Source organism: Heteronotia binoei, chromosome 20 (genome assembly GCF_032191835.1).
Source record: "Heteronotia binoei isolate CCM8104 ecotype False Entrance Well chromosome 20, APGP_CSIRO_Hbin_v1, whole genome shotgun sequence".
Lineage (NCBI taxonomy): Eukaryota > Metazoa > Chordata > Lepidosauria > Squamata > Gekkonidae > Heteronotia > Heteronotia binoei.
Window position 1 is genome coordinate 8944803 of NC_083242.1, and position 21729 is coordinate 8966531.

At 47.5% G+C, this 21729-nt stretch overlaps 1 protein-coding gene across 1 annotated transcript in view; it reads right to left on the reverse strand.

Annotated features, from left to right (window-relative positions):
- The window catches only part of SDK1 (sidekick cell adhesion molecule 1), a 936924-nt gene that overhangs the window by 171602 nt on the left and 743593 nt on the right, over positions 1 to 21729 (reverse strand). The window contains exons 28-29 of the mRNA XM_060260466.1: positions 8948 to 9063; positions 7545 to 7734 (exon numbers count right to left, since the gene is read on the reverse strand). Of these exons, the coding sequence (XP_060116449.1) occupies positions 7545 to 7734; positions 8948 to 9063 (306 nt within the window). The remainder of the gene's footprint in view (positions 1 to 7544; positions 7735 to 8947; positions 9064 to 21729) is intronic.

The window sequence follows — 21729 nt, forward strand, 5'->3', positions numbered from 1 at the left end:
GGCTCTGGGAGGGCTGTTTTTTGAGGTAGAGGCGCCAAATTTTCAGTATAGCATCTAGTGCCTCTCCCCAAAATACCTCCCAGGTTTCAAAAGGATTGGACCAGGGGGTCCAATTCTATGAGCCCCAAAATAAGGTGCCCCTATCCTTCATTATTTTCTATGGAAGAGAGGCATTTAAAAAGGTGTGCTGCCCCTTTAAATCTGATGGCCAGAACTCCCTTGGAGTTCAATTATGCTTGTCACACCCTTGCACCTGGCTCCACCCCCAAAGTCTCCTGGCTCCACCCCCAAAGCCCCCAGATATTTCTTGAATTGGACTTGGCAACCCTACACCAAGGGCAGGTTTCGGTTTTGGGCCCACCAGCTGCGGTTCTGGCAAACATCTCTACAAGTGGTGACTAGGTAGCGGATACCTACTGAGAACAGTCTCCAACTACCATAGTTTGGGTTTTGGAATTCTAACACAGGGTGCTGGGCGCAATGACAAAACGGGTGCTGTAGGAAGTGGAGCCGACTACAAAATGTCAGGGGGTGAGGTTAGGCATGACACTAATAGTGACTCTTCAGCATTTCAGGCAGAAGCTGCTTAGCGGGATGCTTTTGAGATGAGCATATCGTTTGGAAATATTTTCTTGCACACATGCACAGTAATGCAGTCAAGACCCTTGCGCTAGAGTAGCGGGTGGTGCTGAAGCAACTTTCAACGTATCTGCACAGCTGGTCAGATCTCCATGGGCCTAGCAGAAGCCTTGCTTGGAAAGTGGTCCCCACCCACCTGGCCCCACCCACTTGTCGGGCACAGGGAAAAGAGTCTGCGGGATACTTGTTGGGGCCCCCGTCCGCATACGGTTGCCTGGCTAAGGCCTTCTGTTTTAACAAGGCTTACTTAACAAATTCTAACATGCCTGCTGTTCCTTTTTAAAGCAATCCTTATTTATATATTTTTTATTATTGCTCTTTGTTTTATTGACATTTTATGCTGTGCCGTTTATTGACATAAGCTTGCATGCCATTCCGAGCAATTGTATTTAAGTGACAGCAATAAGGGATTAAACAGAGAGCGAGCGAGAGAGAGCTGGCATGGTGGGTGCCTCAGACTCTGCTGGGTACCAGAATCTCTCCCCAGGCCGCAACTCACAGCTCCCCCCGCAGACAAGCCACTGTTTCCCAACTTGAGCCCCCACCCCCCACCCCGTTTGCAAGATAACCATCCACGAATACGGACAAGCTTTCCAAGAATGTCGTAAGGCTCATTAGGGATGCAGAGAGCATTGCGCGAGCTGAAGTGTATGCTGTTACACAAATAAATGGTCTCCATCCACCGCTTTGCTCTTTTAGCCTAAGGAGTGGCAACCTTTTATCATCGAAGGGCTAAACCGCATCAAAATTCAGAAGAGGAGAGATCAGAGAGCCGGTGTAAGAAAGCCTATCTGCATAACTGACGAGAGGCCGCGTAACATTATTGATAACTGCCATGGTGATTAATAGTAGCAGAAACGTATGCCATAATACCTTTGTACCCGCAGGCTGTTTTAGAATACAGCTGCAGCATCCCTTTGCTCATTTCTTTGACACGTACATTGTTAACTGGTCCAATTCAGCCTCTGCCCCCCACCTCCTTCTCCATGGGTTGCCAATCCCCAGGATTATCAGAAAGCGGGGGCAGGGGAGGTTTTGAAGGTCTGCTGGGCACTCCGTTATACCCTACGGAAGCTGTTCCCCTTAGGGTATGATGGAGAATCAATTTGTGGGTATCTGGGGCTCTGTTTTTTGAGGTAGAGGCACCAAATTTTTAGAATAGCATCTGCAGCCTCTCTTCAAAAAACAACCCAAGTTCCAAAAAGTTTGGACCCAGGGGTACAATTCTATGAGCCCCCAAAGAATGTGCCCCCATCCTCCATTATTTCCAATGAAGGGAAGGCATTTAAATGGAGCAGGTCCCTTTACATATGATGGTCAGAACTCCCTTCAGAGTTCAGTCATGCTTGTCATACCCTTGTACCTGGCTCCACTCCCCAAAGTCCCCAGATATTTCATGAGTCGGACCTGGCAACCTACTTCTCCTCCTCCTAGCCTGGATCCATGACTTTTGGGGTGTGCTATGTATGTGAAGGCATGCCTGGACATGTTGGATGTAAGCTCCTGCCTGGCTCATTGGAGCTATAGGACTGAGCTTGAGGCACATCACAATAGACTGAGAGGATCCTAGGATCTACCAATGAGGATGCATATTGCAATAAAAGATCCTTCCTCCCTCCCTCCCTTCTCCTTTGTTTCCAATTGAGGAAGCCTAGAGAATGCTTGCCAAAATGTATCACTTTCAAGAAAAATTTGAGGAAACAAACAGTTCTAGTAGTAGTTTAGTTTACCATCAGTGATTAGTTAAAAATTGAAATAACCACTATGTTGTGCTAGCAGCTCAAGGCTGCCTCTGTTCTTGCATGATGCTCTCTCTCTCTCTCTGTACATATAATGAATTATAGTTGCACAGTGAATTGGACAGGGACATGGTTGGCATCTCAGGAGCTGATGGGTCAGAGGAAGTCCAGTTGTGTTCATGTCTTTCAGCTCTCAAACGTCTGACTTTTACTCCGTGTGGCTCTTATGTTAAGCAAGTATGGCCTACCCTGCCCTAAGAATTTCAGAGAGTTCTGTTGTTTTACCACAGAAATGCTGACATTCCTACAGCGTCACATTTGCACTTCCTGTTATGAAACAGGAAATGACTTCCCTGTGCTGTTTCCTCTGCATTTTCCTACATCCACTCCACTGAACAAAAACAAGGGACGGGGGGATCCCTGAGAAATCCTCCGCCATCGCCAGGTAAATGCAACACAACACTTACCGGCATGGATGGGCACGTGTGATTTATTCTGATGACTTTGAATGGATCAATTGGAAGAAGTGATCAATGAAACATGAGATTAGTTGACTCCTTGTATGGGACTCAGGACCAGTGTTCTGTCTAAGCTGAGTTACTGTGAGCTAGCTCACAGTTTTTTAGCCTCCAGGTCACATATTTTTGCCTTAGCTTAGGAAGAATGGCCCCAGAGCAAGCTAGTTTATGCAGTAGCTCACAGCTTTAATGCCAGTAGCTCAAACAGTAGAATTATTGCTCACAAGACTCCACAGCTTAGAGGGAGTGATGCTCAGGACTATTATCATAATTACCCTTTGTGTGCTTTAAGGTTGTAAGCCTTTGCATGAACTTTTGAATGAGCTGGGACTTTTGATCCCTTTAGTCGGCATTCCTTGTGGAATAGAAGCAGAAAAATATACTGTGAAGCTTTCTGCACTTTATTATGGACTGTAATTGTATTGTGAGGTTGGAGTACACCTTACGAGATGCTTTGACAATTTTGAACAACCGTTGTATAATTCTGTAGAATTTGTACAGCGTTTTTCAGGGGTCGTTTTGTAGGAAAAAAGGTGGTGGAGCTTATCCAGGGATTGTTATGCAGCTGCACCTACTATTCAAGGGACAAGGTGGGAAGGAGGAGATGGAACTGTCAGAAAGGTTCAGGAGCTGTGCTCCTGTGAGCTCCCGCTGAATCCGAGGCCTGGCGTTTTTCGTTATTTGAGGCTAAGACACCTATGGTTATTGGATTCCATTCTCCTGATAACCTTCTCTTTGTTGACTGGCACTCTATTGCCAGCTGAATGGCAACCCTGCCTCACTTACCAGATCTTAGTCCTTTCCTGGGGCAGATGTTCTTAGCGTGCCACAGACTCAGAGGAAGGCAGGGCTAAGCACCTGATCTTACTCAGCCGTAGCTAGAGCAATCTTTCCCCATGGAAGCAGCGGAAAGACCAAAATTCTTGTAGTGCTTCAAGCACCGAGGAAGGTGGGGCTGAGCAGATGGAAAACTTTCTTCCCCCTGGGCCCTGACTCGCCGTGTACAGAAAAACATATGAAGCTGCCTTATACTGAATCAGACCCTTGGTCCATCAAAGTCAGTATTGTCTTCTCAGACTGGCAGCGGCTCTCCAGGGTCTCAAGCGGAGGTTTTTCGCACCTATTTGCCTGGACCCTTTTTTGGAGATGCCGGGGATTGAACCTGGGCCCTTCTGCTTACCGAGCAGATGCTCTACCACTGAGCCACCGTCCCTCCCCTAAAACAAGATATCTCAGCTGGATTAGACCAATGGTCCAGCAAACGGGTCACGGAGGCCAAGGCCTCCCCTGACGTTGCTTCCTGGCACTGCCAATCAGAGGCTGTCTCTGAATGTGGGTTTACCTTTGAGTCACCACGGCTGGAAGCCCTGATGGTCCTTTTCTCTATGGATTTGTATAATCCCCTGGTAAGGCACTGGCATGCGGTTAATGAAAACACAGGGACCGATTTCCGACTAGTCTTATACTTCTTCTTCTTCGTCTTCTTCTTCTTTTTAAACATATGATAAGTTTATTAGAAATTCTAAGTTATACAGAACTTTGTTGGGTGAAGTAGATTGATACGGTTTCCCATCTCATTTTGAACTGTCTCTTCCATACAGAGGCAAGGTACAGACTTCTGCGGAACCACCTAATGCAAGCTAAATCTTTAAATCAGGCCCAGACCATTTCCTTCCTCCTAGGGGATGGGAGTGATCAACTTTCCCTGGATCTTGCTAAGTATTTATATGTTGCTGACCTGGACAGGAAGAAACTGAATGTTGCTTGTACTTGAAGTTGTGATCTGATTGTATAATGCCGCCCTTAGTTATGTGTTGCTTATACCAGATAATTTTAATACTACTCTGAAGGTTGCATACAGTTATTTTATAGTTATGTCATATTTTAGCTTGGTGTTGTGTTGTACCGTTGTCAATGTGTTGTGTTGTTGTTGTTGATTGGCCTAGCGCCGCAATAAACTGACTGACTGACTGACTAGTATCAAGTAGATTAATTCCATAGATGACAAAATTTTACTATGCATAAAGCACTATGGTATATATAACATTGTAGAGCATCTTATTTAGCATTTCAGATAACATCCAGTTTGTCAATCAATCAATCTATAGATAAATAAATAAATATCTTCGAAGGATAAATTAACTGGTAATTGGGCTAGAATTTTGCCTCTTAAGCTAAGAATACTGCCTTGCTCCATCCCAAGCCAAACAAAAGGGGATATTTAAATACAAAGAGAAAGAAGGGATAGCATAAGTTAGGGAGAATTATAGCGAGAGAGACTGAAGGTAGGTTGTGTTAATAGGTAAAATGTTTTAAGATTCAGTATATCCCAGAAATGGAAGCCATTTTTCTTCAAAATATGTGACCTCGGGGTAAATGTCGGACAAGGAAAGTTGTGCTGTGATTTTCTCCATTCTTAAAATGTCCCAGATTTTTGTAGACCAGAGTTCAAGTGAGGGTAAGCCCTATACTTCAATGTTCCTAGTACATCTAAATTCAGTTATATATCAAACAAAAGCAAAAAAGGAAAACATACAAATAAAGGTGAACCGGGATCCTACCAAAGAGACATATCTATTGTAAAAAAACAAACAAACCATGGCCACTTTCCCACCCGCCTTACGCTGTTCTCACGCTCCTCTTCTCTGTGGGGGTTCCGTCGAATCTCACACTATCTGCCTCGGGGCTGCAACTAGCTTCACCTTTTTCACATGAGCTTTTTAGAGGTTTCTGTTTGCTGCGCAAAAAAAGGCGAGTTGCAGCCCCGGGGCAGATAGTGTGAAATCCGAAGGAATCCCTGCAGAGAAGAGCGTGAGAGCAGCGTAAGGCTATTGGGAAATTGGTCAGGGTTTTTTTTTTAACCATAGATATGTCTCTTTGGTAGGATCCTGGTTCACCTTTATTTGTATGTTTTCCTTTTATGCCTTTGTTTGATGTATAACTGAATTTATATGTACTAGGAACACTAAAGTAAATCTGTTTCAAATTCATTTTGCCTTGTGTATGGACACCGTATTGTAGGGGTCCCCAACCCCCGGGCTGGAGACCGGTACCGGGCCGCGGCCTGTTTGAAACGGGCTGTGCAGCCTCGCTGCCCCCCTGCAGCCTCCCCCCTCCGGCAGCGCCTCCTCCTCCTCTCGTTTTCACTATTTTAAGGCCGAGGAAGGGAAGGAGGCAAGGGCAGTGTCACTTGCTGCTGCTGCTGCTGCAGTTTTCCTGTCCATTAGCTGATCGGCAGGGGAGGGGGGGTGTCTGCCTGGGAGGCACTTCACAGGCCCTTCCCCGGCCTTAAAATTGTGAAAATGGCAGAGAGGAGGAGGAGGAGACGCTGCTGCGCGGGGGGGCGGTGGCAAAGGAGAGAGGAGGAAACGGGGGAGGAAAACGAGGAGGAGGAGGTGAGGCTGCATGGGGGGCGGTGGAGAAGGAGAGAGAAGGAAACGGGGGAGGAAAATGGGGAGGAGGAGGAGGAGGCGAGGCTGCGCGGGAGGCGGTGGTGAAGGAGAGAGGGGAGGAGGAGGGGAGGCGTGTGTGGGGGCAGCAAAGGAGGGAGAAGGAAATGGAGAGGGAAACAGCAGGAGGAGGAGGCAAGGCTGCGCGGGGGGTGGTGGCAAAGGGGAGAGAAGGAAATGGGGGAGGAGGAGGAGGCGAGGCTGCCGGGGAGGCGGTGGCGAAGGAGAGAGGAGGAAACAGGGGAGGAAAATGGAGAGGAGAAGGAGGCGAGGCGGCGTGGGGGCAGCAAAGGAGGGAGAAGGAAACGGAGAGGGAAACAGCAGGAAGAGGAGGCAAGGCTGTGCGGGGGGCAGCAAGGCTGCATGGGGGGCGAAGGAGGGAGGAGGAAACACCACAGGGGGAGGCTAAATTGGGTGCACCCCACCCTTCCGGCCCTGGGGCTGTGGTCAGCAGACCGGCCCTGGGGCCAGTCCCCAGGGCCAAAAAAGTTGGGGACCACTGCCGTATTGTGTCACGGAAATGTCTTTGTTAAGTTCTAAATGTTATATTTGAATGCAAAAAAATAAATAAATAAACATTATATTTGGGAGAAAAAATGAAAACATAGGTGTTTTGTTTTTTTCAATCAGCCCAAGAAAGTCTCCTGTCCTTTCAATATGTCAGACTCAAACTGGGAAATCTGAAGCACTGGAGAGCACTGCAGAAATAATGTTCATGTGCTAATTCTTTTTCCAAAGGTCATTTTATTATTCTTTCGTTCAAGATTGTTTTTGGAGCGCTCCTGGGACAAGAGACGCCGCGTCTCCCTCACGTTCAATCACAGTAAGGTTTGTTTATCACATCCCATTATGTCGCAGCTTCCCCCTTTTTTATTCCTATGATTGGATTTCTGAAGGAGTTCATAATTGGGCTGTAAAAATTTGCTTCAGGCTGGAACTGGCAATAAAATATAAGGTTTTAGAGCGAAATAGTCTTTTTTTTTTGTCAATTACAGGAGGTAGGGGAAAGACGGAAATTCAGGGAGAAGATTCGCGGCTGGGAGTTAATGGGACTCGCTCGGCCGGCTTACATTAGGGAAGGATCCGGTTCCTTCGGATTAAAAAAATGTAATCAAGCTGAGAGATGGTGAAAATATTGGAGCATAAACAAAGAGTTCAGGTTTAAAACAGTAAGGCCCCCATGACCCAACCATGCTCACCATCATCTTTCGTCCTCTCGATGATTGGAGGAGAGCTGGGAACCCCGTCGCCAATGCGTGTGAAGGCCAGCACCTGAATCTGGTAAAGCACATACTTGCGCAGCCCAGCCAGAAGGAAGGAAAGGGTGTGGTTTCCCCGTACCACTTGACTGCTCAGTTTGCTTTCTGTGTCTTTCGCCCGAAACAAAACCTGCAGGAAAATTAAGATGGGACGGGAAGGAATAAATGCTTCTGCCCCTGCCCAAAACTCTAGGAACAACCTATTATGGGGCTGGGTCCCTTGGGAAGAGAGATGGTCATGGAGACTTACAATGTTTTTGTAATAGTTCTTACAGAAATGCAGCCCAGGTGAGCTACGAAGAAGAATTAACTTCCCAGGTAATGAAGATCAGATTCTTTGAACTCCCAGCCAGACTCCTTTTCTGGAGACATTTCACTTGCTGTGCCAAACAGTGTTTGTTTAACTGCACACACACACACAGGAAGAATGTCAGGCATGCTCCAGTCCAATATATTAGTTCAAACAGGAAGAAGCCACCAGCCGATGAACAAGAATCCTCTAGTCCAGGGTTCACTGCCCACGTGACCCGCAAGTGACATCAACACACCCCCCCCCAGGATGTTGGAGCAACTCTCTGGTATTTGGGAAATTACCATAGAGATATGGGCTGAATACGAGAGTGTCACCTGGATGTCCCAGAGACGATGACATCACTTCTGGGTCATGTGGGCAGTGACATAGACAAATCACTGGACATTGGCTGGGCCTCCCTGCCGCTGCCAATAAGTTCCCCCCATTCCTTGCTGGTTGCCAGGAGAGACCTGGAAACTCTATGCCCACCTCATATAAGACTCATTTGCGTACAGAGAATCTCACCTTGCTTGGGGTTGGGGCAACAGAACGGGGCTAGCCAATGGACTTCTTCTACAGGTCTCAGTGGTCAATCCACCTCTAGCACCTACCCACGTTTCCCCTTGTTCCAACCCATGTCTTCCACTTCAACACTGCCAGACATAAAATGCCATTGGGGTTTACTACAGAGGCAAGATTAACATAGGAGATGGGCTGTATACAGATGAATTGGAGGAGATCCCCACCTCTCCTTGGGGGAATGGGGAAAAAAAGGAATTGTGCAAATGGGAGAGGAGTGTTACTGGCTAACACGCAATTCGTGGCCTTCTGTAAATCCCTTTAAAAACATACCGCCTATGACTTGAAACGCATTACCGTTATATTATAAGAATGCAGGGGGAGAACATATCTTGTGTTCATTTAACGGCAACTGCCATGACTTCCATATCCAAGCAGGGTAAAGATGCACGGATGACAAAAAAAAAAGAACAAATAAACATATTCTTATGTAAAAGCACAGAAAGGCTCAGGAGATTTGAAAGTCACATACCTTGTAGCCAAGAATAAGCCCGTTTTGTTCCGGTTCAGGCACGGCTGCCCATGTCAGGAGGATCTGAGTGGAGCTCACAGCTTCGGCCGACACGTTCTCAGGGGGAGCCGAAGGAACTGAAAATGCCCACGTTTACAGCGATTAGAGGCTGGGAAACCCACTCACTCCTTTACCCCATCTGCATTTCTAGGATCCGCTCACATCCGAGGGCCCCTCTGCGTTATTATACCCGTCATATGTATATACTCGCAAAACAGGGAACACACACCCGTCAAGAGAAAAAAGGACACACAACCAAGTCTGTGATATGCTAAAGCCATGAAAAGCATTATTGAAAGAAAGATTTGTGCTGGAAGCCTTCTGCGGGACTCTGCAGAGGATGATCTGAGCCGGAGCCGGTCTCGGCCATGCTAGCGAGAGCTGATTTTAATCCCTTTGAAATGCACAAGGGCAGTCGGATCCTTCCAAGCCGTTCCAGATTAAGCGTTCGCCTTGAACTAAAGAGGCAAAGCTTTTTCGTCTGTCTTGTCCAGCCTGCTACGAAGGTATACCACAATGCCCTTCTCCCAAAGGCCTTTTCTCCTTTCTTTTCTCTCGGCATCTTAAAATAGATGTCAGGGTTGTCAATACAATAGAAGCTGCGTAATTGGCACCCTGGACAATTACAGGTGAGAAAATGCATGCTAACAGTCCACGTATAGAACTACGTGGTGCTTTTTGTTTTTTTTTTAAGTGAGATGTTGTTCTCATAGCCCAAGATTAGGGTTGCCAGACCCCCGTGGCTGTGCTCATACCTCCGGCACAGATCAGCTGGCCAGTGGGGGACTTACAGGCAGGAAAACTAAGCTTAGGCCTGAGTTGCCAGTGACGTCACTTCCAGCACGCAAGTTTACTTCTCCAAGTAAACCGATCTCTGTTGCCAGGAAATCTCCAGCTACCACCTGGAGGTTGGCAGCCCTAGTTGGACTGGATGGGCCATTGGCCTGCTCCAACATGGCTTCTCTAACTTTCTTATGTCTGGGGCAATGATGCTCGTATTTTCTTGGTGCTCGGGGAACGACAGTGGAAGGGCTTCTGGAGTTTTGGCCCCAGTGGTGGACCTCCTAATGGGGACTGGGTTTTGGCCAGTGTGTGACACAGAGTGTTGGACTGGATCGACCACTGGCCTGATTCAACGTGCCATCTATCATGTCTGGGGCAGTGATGCCCTGTCTTCTTAGTACCTGGGGGACAACTGTGGAAGGGCTTCTGGAGTTCTGGCTCCCCTGGTGGACCTCCTGATAGCACCTGGTTTTTTTTGGCCACTGTGTGACACAGAGTGTTGGACTGGATGGGCCACTGGCGTGATCCAACATGGTTTCTCTTCTGTTCTTATTTAACCATTTTTTAAGGACATCGATGCATGCGGCCCTCAAACAAAGCCCAGATCTCAACGCTTTGTATACGTACATGGATGTGGCCTGAGGAAGCACTACGTTCCAAAAGAAAACTTGTTTTAAAAGAAAAGCAATAAACGTCTCTTTAAAGATAAGACTCTAATTTAAAGGTCACAGCAGAATTACTGTCACTAGCCTTCACTCCAGAGGGAGAAATCCAACATATCTGCAAAGTCCTGCACTGCCTTCCCATCACCGAACCTTCAGACATCTCAGAGGCAAGTTTAACACCTTTCAATTAACAAAATTAGCTTCCCTGGCTGCTTTAAAGGTTCAGACTGGGTTTCTGGCATTTATGCCTCTCTCTCAAAAGCGCATGCTTACGTCCAAGGGGTATGAGACACAGGTCAGCCACCAGAGATCACCTTCATAAGAAGAGTGAGAAAAACTGGACATTCTTCTCAATGCTACAGAAGTCAGACCCAGCACTGGTAGTACAATCATGCAGCGGTGGTGGTAACTGGAGATGCCGGGGATTGAACTGGGGACCTCCTGCATGCCAAGCAGAGGCTCTTCCATGGAGCCACAGCCCCTCAAGTAATTAAAGGGCACCGGTGATACTCGCAAAACCACAGGGCACATGCCGCTCTAAACTGCAATCGGCGTGCTAGCAGTGGGGGGGAAATCCACAGCTGCCTAGTGACCACATAATGGAATTAGTGGAGGAAAAATGGAACCCCACAGCGGCTAGCGGGCGGGGAGGGGATTAGATATCTGTATCTTGTGCAATAAAAAGATGGCACCACTAGTCAGCATCTAGGCGCCCTTGGGCCAAATCCAGCCTCTCATGAGAGGTGTTGCTCAGCTACCCAGAGACGTAGAGGGACTGGTGGGTGGGAGTCCCAGCCCCGGATGCCATCCTCAAAGGCATCCTTCAAGACAGACAAGTGCTGGGAAGTCTGCTCTGTGCAGAACCATTTTAGGACAGGAACCCTGCAGTGGATAGGCTCAGGAAGGTCTTGGTTAATCCCAGCCATGCCATTTCTTCTAGTTCTCTCAAGAGTCACCGCAGACGAACCTTGAAAGAAGAGAAAGGAGATGACTGCAGACAGGGTTTTTTTTTGAAGAGTTCCCCGCTGTCAAAAATATTAGGGTTTTTGCAAGGAACCCCCTCCCCAATTTCCTCCGCAGCTAACTGAGACAGCTGTAGGACTCCAGAGTTATGGGGGCCCCATAACTTTAACGTGCAACTAATATCTGTACATATGCTGTGGATTGGGGTGGGGGAATTCAACATGAATTGCTGGAAGGCCTACAGCAAATTTCTCTGTTACCAATTAGTCAGGGCATGAGAAACCAGAGCTTCCCTGGTGGACTTTGTTTGAGGGCTCCTCCCGGCATTGGGGTTAAATCCCGGCCCCCACGTTTCTCCCAACGCTGGATTTCCCCCCCCACCACCACCTTTGTCTTCTCCTAGATTTATCCCCCCACAAGGATATAATTATGTTAAAGGAATATAGATCGCCGGGAGCCATGAATGTCTTTGGCTAGCTGCCACGGCTTTATCCGTAGATCTTCCCTCGCGTGTGCACTCACACAAAGTGACTCCCGCATGAATTGTTTCCTCTTTGAAAGACAGAGGAGGGAAAAGAAGGGGGGGAAAACGAGCTGCACCAGATTGAGGTGTAAGGAAGACCAATCGTATCTCATGCGTAGATTCACTTGCTTGATTTTGCCTTTCAAGCAGAAAGATTTAGTCTTTTTTTTTTTTAAAGATGAATAATGTCCCCCCACCCCTGCTTTTCAGGTTCAAAGACCACAGATTCTCAATCCTTTTTCTGCTGGCAGTTCACAGGAGGGAGAAACTGAAGCTGCATTTGCCTTTAAAAAAAAAATCTTTAAAAAATAGATGATTACTGCTAGGAAGGGTTGAAGCTCTAACAATGTAGATAATGTGGCTTTCTCACCTCTTAGCACTCGCTGGGAACCTTTGGGATCTTAAATGCACCCGGTGCATGTAACAAATGCTCGTAACAATGGGTTGGAAATTTCTCAGCATTCCACTGCAAAGCCGTTTGGTTTTTGCCCAAGACAAGCCCAGTTCAAGGGAGCTGCCAAAGGGGAAATGGATGAAAGGGGGGGAAAGGAGGAAGGGGAACAGAGTGCAAGGTTGGCAACTCTGGCCTGGAGATTTGAGGGCAGTGCCTGTGGAGGGGTGGGGAATTTGAAGAGAGATTTCACCTTGAATTCATGGTGTACCATACGGTTTGCTTTGCCAAGCAGTCATCTCCTCCAGGAAAGAAACAGGTTTTTAGAAGAAGAAGAAGAATTGCAGATTTATATCCCGCCCTCCTCTCTGAATCAGAGACTCAGAGCGGCTTACAATCTCCTATATCTTCTTCCCACCAACAGACACCCTGTGAGGTGGATGGGGCTGGGAGGGCTCTCACATAAGAACATAAGAGAAGCCATGTTGGATCAGGCCAACGGCCCATCAAGTCCAACACTCTGTGTCACACAGTGGCAAAAAATGTTATATACACACATACACTGTGGCTAATAGCCACTGATGGACCTGTGCTCCATATTTTTATCTAAACCCCTCTTGAAGGTGGCTATACTTGTGGCCGCCACCACCTCCTGTGGCAGTGAATTCCACATGTTAATCACCCTTTGGGTGAAGAAGTATTTCCTTTTATCCGTCTTAACCTGTCTGCTCAGCAATTTCATCGAATGCCCACGAGTTCTTGTATTGTGAGAAAGGGAGAAAAGTACTTCTTTCTCTACTTTCTCCATTCCATGCATTATCCTTTAAACCTCTATCATGTCACCCCGCAGTCGACGTTTCTCCAAGCTAAAGAGTCCCAAGCGTTTCAACCTTTCTTCATAGGGAAAGTGCTCCAGCCCTTTAATCATTCTAGTTGCCCTTCTCTGCACCTTCTCTAGAGCTATAATATCCTTTTTGAGGTGCGGCGACCAGAACTGCACACAGTACTCCAAATGAGACCGCACCATCGATTTATACAGGGGCATTATGATACTGGCTGATTTGTTTTCAATTCCCTTCCTAATAATTCCCAGCATGGCATTGGCCTTTTTTATTGCAAACGCACACTGTCTTGACACTTTCAGTGAGTTATCTATCATGACCCCAAGATCTCTCTCTTGATCAGTCTCTGCCAGTTCACACCCCATCAACTTGTATTTGTAGCTGGGATTCTTAGCCCCAATGTGCATTACTTTGCACTTGGCCACATTGAACCGCATCTGCCACGTTGACGCCCACTCACCCAGCCTCAACAGATCCCTTTGGAGTTCCTCACAATCCTCTCTGGTTCTCACCACCCTGAACAATTTAGTGTCATCCGCAAACTTGGCCACTTCACTGCTCACTCCCAACTCTAAATCATTTATGAACAAGTTAAAGAGCATGGGACCCAGTACCGAGCCCTGCGGCACCCCACTGCTTACCGTCCTCCACTGCGAAGACTGCCGATTTATACTCACTCTCTGCTTCCTATTACTCAGCCAGTTTTTGATCCACAAGAGGACCTGTCCTTTTACTCCATGATTCTCAAGCTTTCTAAGGAGCCTTTGATGAGGAACTTTATCAAAAGCTTTCTGGAAGTCAAGGTAAACAACATCTATCGGGTCTCCTTTGTCCACATGTTTGTTCACCCCCTCAAAGAAATGCAACAGGTTAGTGAGGCAAGATCTTCCCTTGCAGAACCCATGCTGAGTCTTCCTCAATAACCCGTGTTCATCAATGTGCCTACTCATTCTGTCCTTGATAATGGTTTCTACCAACTTTCCCGGTATTGAAGTCAGACTGACTGGCCTGTAATTTCCCGGATCTCCTCTGGAACCTTTTTTAAAGATGGGGGTGACATTTGCTACCTTCCAGTCCTCAGGAATGGAGGCAGATTTCAATGAAAGATTACAGATTTTTGTTAGAAGATCCACAAGTTCAACTTTGAGTTCCTTCAGAACTCTCGGATGTATGCCATCCGGACCCGGTGACTTATTAGTTTTTAATTTGTCTATCAGTTGTAGGACCTCCTCATTTGTCACCTCAATCTGACTCAGGTCTTTCAACACCCCTTCCAAAATTAGTGGTTCTGGGGCGGGCAAAAAGTTCTCGTCTTCTACAGTGAAGACGGAGGCAAAAAATTCATTTAGCTTTTCAGCCATTTCCCTATCCTCCTTCAGTAATCCTTTTACCCCATGGTCATCCAAGGGCCCCACTGCCTCCCTGGCTGGTTTCCTACTTCTAATATATTTGAAGAAAGTTTTATTGTTGGTCTTTATGTTTTTTGCAATATGCTCCTCATAGTCCCTTTTTGCCTGCCTGATCACAGTCTTGCATTTGATTTGCCACAGCCTGTGTTCCCTTTTACTAATCTCACTTGGACTGGTTTTCCACCGCTTAAAGGAGTCCTTCTTACCTTTTACAGCTTCCATTACTTTGTTTGTTAACCACGCAGGCCTTTTCTTATGCCTGTTTGTGCCTTTCCTAACTTGTGGTATGTATTTTATCTGAGCTTCTAGGATTATAGTTTTAAATAGCGTCCAAGCTTCCCCAAGGGTTTTGACCGTATGTACCTTTCCTTTCAGTTTCTTCCTCACATGCCTCCTCATCTCAGTGTATTTACCCCTTTTAAAGTTAAACATGGTTGTGGTGGTCTTTTTGGACAACTCCCTATTTATACAAACGGTGAAATCAATAACATTATGGTCACTGCTCCCAAGCGGCGCAATCACTTTTACATCTCTCACAAAGTCTTGGGCATTACTTAGGACCAAATCCAGGATCGCCCCACCCCTGGTAGGTTCTGAGACCATCTGCTCCATAGCACAGTCATTGAGAGCATCAAGAAACTCAATCTCTTTCTCTCGACCAGAACACATATTGACCCAATCAATCTGCGGGTAGTTAAAATCACCTATTACAACACAGTTTTTACGTTTAGCCGCTATCTTTAAGCCTTCCATCATATTATAATCGTCCTCTCTCTTTTGATTTGGTGGGCGATAACAAACTCCCATAGTTAAATTTCCTTTTGGGCCCTCTATTTCAACCCAAAGCATTTCTAAAAGTGAATCTAATTCTCTGATCTCAGCCTTACTGGACCGTATATCCTCTCTGACATACAGAGCCACCCCACCTCCAACCCTTCCCTCCCTATCCTTCCGATATAGCTTATATCCAGGAATCACCGTGTCCCACTGATTCTCCTCATTCCACCAAGTTTCTGAAATTCCCACAATGTCTATGTTTTCTCCCAACACTAAACATTCCAATTCACCAATTTTACTTTGAACACTTCTAGCATTTGCATACAAACATCTATAATTTCCCAGGCGAGCTTGGCCCGCCACCTTCCTCCTGCCGCCTCGAGACACTGGCAGACAGTCCATATTGTTTGTCACCTTCACAGTGGACAACTCCGGTCCGTTACCCGGTAGAAAAATAGCAGCTAACCCTTCATCTCTTTGAGACGAGTCCTCCCGAACCAGAGACATTTCATCTCCTGTCGGCTTTCCCCCAAGATTTAGTTTAAAAACTGCTCTGCCACCTTTTTGATTTTAAGCGCCAGCAGCCTGGTTCCATCCGGGGACAAGTGGAGACCGTCTCTTTTGTACAGCTCCCGCTTGTTCCAGAAAGCACCCCAGTGCCTCACAGCAGCTGCCCTTTCAAGGACAACCTCTGCCAGGGCTATGGGTGACCCAAGGCCATTCCAGCAGGTGCAAGTGGAGGAGTGGGGAATCAAACCTGGTTCTCCCAGATAAGAGTCCACACATTTAATCACTACACCAAACTGGCTTTTATACCCCATTTTGAAGGAGTCTCACAGCAAATTCCCTTCTGCTCCCCACAACAGGCACCAATGTGAGGTAGGTGAGGCGGTTGAGAGAGTTCTGAAAAAACTCAGGCTGGCCCAAGCTCACCCGGGAGGCTTCAGGAGTAGGAGGAGCGGGAATCAAACCCGGTTCTCCAGATTAGAGTCTGCTACTCTTAACCACTATAGCAGGGGTCCCCAACCCCTGGTTCATGGACCAGTAACGGTCTGTGGCCTGTTAGCAACCGGGTCGTGAGTTGTATAATTATTTCGGGGAGGGACGGTGGCTCAGTGGTAGAGCATCTGCTTGGGAAGCAGAAGGTCCCAGGTTCAATCCCTGGCATCTCCAAAAAAGGGTCCAGGCAAGTAGGTGTGAAAAACCTCAGCTTGAGACCCTGGAGAGCCGCTGCCAGTCTGAGAAGACAATACTGACTTTGATGGACCCAGGGTCTGATTCAGTATAAGGCAGCTTCATATGTTCATTATATATTACAATGTAGTAATAATAATAATAATATGACATTGGATTTATATCCCACCCTCCACTCCGAATGTCAGAGTGGCTCACAATCTCTTTTATCTTCCTCCCCCCAAATAGACACCCTGTGAGGTGGGTGGGGCTGGGAGAGCTCGGATAGAAGCTGCCCTTTCAAGGATAACCTCTGCCAGAGCTATGGCTGACCCAAGACCATTCCAGCAGCTGCAAGTGGAGGAGTGGGGAATCACACCTGGTTCTCCCAGATAAGAGTCCGCATGCTTAACCACTGCGCCAAGCTAATAGAAATAAAGCGCACAATTGGATCATCCCGAAACCATCCACCACCCCAGTCTGTGAAAAAAAAAAAATGTCTTCTACAAAACCAGTTCCTGGTGACAAAAAGGTTGGGGACCACTGCACAACAGCACACTGGCTTGGAGGAACTGAGCTCTGCAGTATGGAGATCAGCTGTCATTCTGGAAGATCTCTGGGCACCACCTGGAGATAGGTTGTCCTAGGAAAGGAAGCCAGGTTTGGTAACAAGGCCTGGGCTGACTTGTGAATAGGGTTGGCAGGTCCACTTCAAGAAATATCTGGAGACATTGGGGGCGGAGCCAGGATCAAGGGTGTGACATGCATAACTGAACTCCAAAGGGAGTTCTGGCCATCACATTTCAAGGGACCGCACACCTTTTAAATGCCTTCCCTCCACTGGATATAATGAAGGATAGGGGCACCTTCTTTGGGGGCTCATAGAATTGGACCCCCTGGCAGAAGTCAACGACCTGTTCCGGGGAATTCCAGCTTCGTCTACGTGTGAGAATTGAATGCCTTTGCATCTACCGGAATCGGCATCAAGTCCATTTGGATTCAAGATATTGACATTCTATGACTTTTTCATCAAGGGACTTTTTCTCTTTACGCATTGTAAATCGTGACAAATATCGCATTGTAAATTTTGCCATCATAACCTTCCGGTTGTGTTTGCGTTCCTGCCTGGGGATTGGCAACCCTACTTGCGAAGGAAAGATTCAAGGAGATGAGATGCTTGGAGTTGTGTGAATGGAGCTCTTGTCGAAAAGCCAGGCACATGGGGGCCTGATTCAGACCAGTGTCGAAACCAGAAGGGACTATACTAAGACTGTCTGGAAGTTCCCTAAGAGAAGAAATGGTTTATGCATTGCTGCTGACTGTGATGGGCTTTGAGGGCAGGGCTCTGGGGGGAGCAGTCTCCCTAGTACCGTTGCCAGTCCCCCCCCACCACCAGCTGGGAATGGTGGGGCAGAGTTATCAGATCCAGGTTGAAAGTCGTAGAGATTTGGGGATGGAGCCTGGAGAGGACAGAGGCCTCAGTGGGGTACGCCATGAAGCCCGCCCTCCAAATCAGCCATTCCCTGCGTCAAACTGATCTCTGTAGTCTGGAGACGAGCTGTAATTCCAGGGGATCCCCAGGTCCCTCCTGGAGGCTGGCATCCCTACTCCCAAGCAAAGGCCAAACAGGCATGACAAGATGAACACCCAGAGGACTTTTTTTTTTTAGCAGGAATACACAGTTCTGCCTGGCTTGGTGTCAGGGGTGTGTGGCTTAATATGCAAATTAGTTCCTGCTGTGCAAAACAATGGTGGCATCAGGGGGTGTGGACCAATATTCAAATGAGTTCCTGCTGGGCTTTTTCTACCAAAAAAAAGCCCCGAATGCCCATAATGCTCCAAAGCAGATGGCAGCGGCAGTGAAAAGAACAGGCAAATACGAGAACATAATTTTTGGCCCAGAGAAAGGGAGGGGGAGGAAGGAAATAGGGGGCACTGCCCCATCCCTCAAAGAGCAGGCAGGTTTTCAACGTCTTTATCACCCCAACCTTTCCTTGCAGGTTACCTCGAGAGGCAAATACAGACATCTCCATCCTGATCTCTCTGCTCCAAACTCAATCCTGAGACGTAACAAGCCGCAACAGGCCTCCTGTCCTTCCCACTGACCCTGTTCCACTGGCAGTTCTGGTGCCGTTTGATTGTCTTTATCGCACCATCGTTTTGAAAAAGTGCGTATTGCTGCTTCCACAAGAGCATGCCTTTTTTTGTTAACTGGGACACTGTTGCAGCGGGGAAGCAAAAGGGAAAGACAGACACGATGCTTTTGCAGAAATTCTCTGAATGACCCGAATGGTACTGCAGGTGACCCCATTAAATTGCTCTTGTCCATAAAAGTTAACATCATAACGCAGAAGTCCAGTGCGGCTTAACAAGTCATCGATTCTGGTGTTCCTCATTTTATTTGGATTTTTATTTGGATGAAAAAGCTACCAGTTCGGCATTATTGTCATGTAAAAGTTTAAAATGTCCTAAAACCCAGAGTCTCTGTTGCTGGAAAATGGAGTTTGGTGCAGTAGTTAAGCGCATGGACTCTAATCTGGGAGAACCTGGAAGAACCAGGGGAAACTTCCTCCTCCTCCTTCTCCTTCCAGGGCATGTTCCAAACCAACAGCTCTTTGAGCATCCCTAACTGTTTACTGTTTCTCATCTTAGACCTCCTCTTGTAAAGGTCATCTCAAACGGCAGCCTTCCGATGTTCATCCCATGGCTTTCATTCCAGGTTGCGATAGGCTTTCATTCCTTCACTGCTGAATACCGGCTCACCGTCAGCAAGCTGCTTGGTGTGGTTTTATGGTCGAACGCCCCGGCGGCATAGCAAGGCCATAAATAAATAGGCCAATAAACCTGGAGATGGAGTGATCCAGCCAGGGCTTCGAGCCGTTCCCTGCACTCCTGCCCCTTCCTCACCTGACCCCATTACTGCAAGGAGGCAATGCTCTCGCACAGCACCTAAGCTGATTCCCGTATGCCGGCCTCGGGAGATGCTTGACCCCCTCGCCGCCAGACGTGGTCATGATTATGAAAGAGTTGATTTTATCAACCGCGGGGGCTATGGACGCTCACGTTTGGGAGACCCACGGAAGCCCAAGGCATATATTTAAACATAGAAGGTCAGAAGTGTGGCACGGCTGACAGGAATTCATTTGTGGACCCGAGCGGGATTAAAAAAGAAAACGAGCAGCCAGGGCAAGTTTGTGCTAATTCGTCCGTGCTCTGGTTCACCCTGCTGTATCCTAGCACACACTCTGAGAATACAGCTGTTGTTGTGTAGGGCAAGAAGAAGAAGACGACTGCAGATTTATACCCTGCCCTTCTCTCTGAATCAGGGACTCAGAGCAGCTTACAATCTCCCATATCTTCTCCCCCCACAACAGGCACCCTGTGAGGTGAGTGGGGCTGAGAGGGCTCTCCCAGCAGCTGCCCTTTCAAGGACAACTCCTGCGAGAGCTATGGCTGACCCAAGGCCGTTCCAGCAGGAGTGGGGAATCAAGCCCGGTTCTCCCAGGTAAGAGTCTGCACATTTCACCACTACACCAAGCTGGCTCTAAGTCCTGGTGGAAGAGAGTTGAGGAGGCTAAAAGGGACTGTGTTGTTCGGTGCTCCCTCTAAACTGTGCAGTCTTGTGAGCGCAAATTCTACTAGCATTAAAGCTGTGAACAAGCAATTTGGCTGCTGCATACATTAGTTTGCTCTGAGGGCCATCCTTCCTGAGCTAAGTCAAAAAACGCGTGAGCCGTTACTACATCCTCTGGCAGCGAACTCCACATTTTAACGACTCATTTGTGTAAAGAAGTATTTCTTTTTTCCGGTTCTAAATCTACCGCCCATCAGCTTCATCGGATACCTTCGAGTTCTAGTATTTTGGAGAGGGAGAAAAAGTTCTCTTGATCGACTCTCCCTACCCCGTACATAATTTTAGAAACCTCTATCATAAGCCCTCTCAGTTGTCTCTTTTTAAAACTGACTCTTCAGCCTTTCCTCATACGGAAGATATTCCAAGGGTTGCCACCTCCAGATTGGGAAAAACCAGGAGATTTGTGAAATGGAGCCCAAGGGAGGTGGGGTTTGGAGAAGGGAGGGATGGGATATAAGGCCACAGAGCCCACCTTCCAAAGCAGCTCTCTTCTGTGGGTGAACGGATCGCTGTCGCCTGGAGATCAGCTGGAATCCCAAGACATCTCCTGCTCCCACTTCCAGGTTGGTCATCCTATTCAACCCCCTAACCATCTTGGCTGCTCCTCTTCTATATCCTCTTTTTCCAACTTTGTAATGTCTTTTTCAGAGCAGCCCCATGGCACAGAGTGGTAAAGCTGCAGTACTGCAGTCTGAGCTCTCTGCTCATGACCTTTCGATCCCAATGGAAGCTGGGTTCAGGTAGCTGGCTCAAGGTTGACTCACCCTTCCCTCCTTCCGAGGTCGGTAAAATGAGGACCCAGCTTGCTGGGGGGAAAGTGTAGGTGACTGGGGAAGGCAATGGCAAACCACCCCGTAAAAAGTCTGCCGTGAAAACGTCGTCATGTGATGTCACCCCAGAGTTGGAAATGACTGGTGCTTGCACAGGGGATTACCTTTATCTTTAATGTCTTTTTCTAAAATACGGTGACCAGAACTGCATGCAGTATTCCAAATGAGGCCTGTGACAGACTCAGGCTCTTAGCCTAAGTAGCTGAGAAACAGACTTGCAGCAATTGGTTGGAACATTGCCCGAGAAATGGAAAAGTATTTTTTTGAGGTTTGCTCAGTAGAAAATCACCTCAGGATTTTTTAGTCCAAGCCAAGGGGCCTTCGAGAGAAGTCTTCAGTATACTAGTCTGAAGTGAAGACAGTGGGCTTAGTCCGGGCAGTTGTAAAATCAACTGGACGAGGGGCTGAGAGCAGCCAGAGTGGCTGGGCTCCTTATGGCAGATAGAGCTGAGTGAACTCCCTTTTCCAGACAGTTTGAAACTCTCTGAGGGAGATTTTGCCAGCGCATCAGGCAAACTCCAAGTACAAACTAGATCACACAATTACACACTGAGGGGAGAACTGGATTCTGGGGGTCAGCAGAGGTACCCAAGACTCAGACCAGAGGACTAGCTGTGGGGCTGAGACGCATCGGTATTGAGGGGTGCGAGTTCTGGAATATAACTAGTGTGAAAGGGTCTGAGTCAGGAGTTCTCTCTCTGTGTGTGGAAGAGTGATTGAAGTTTGTTATTTATATGATTTGGCACTGCCTAA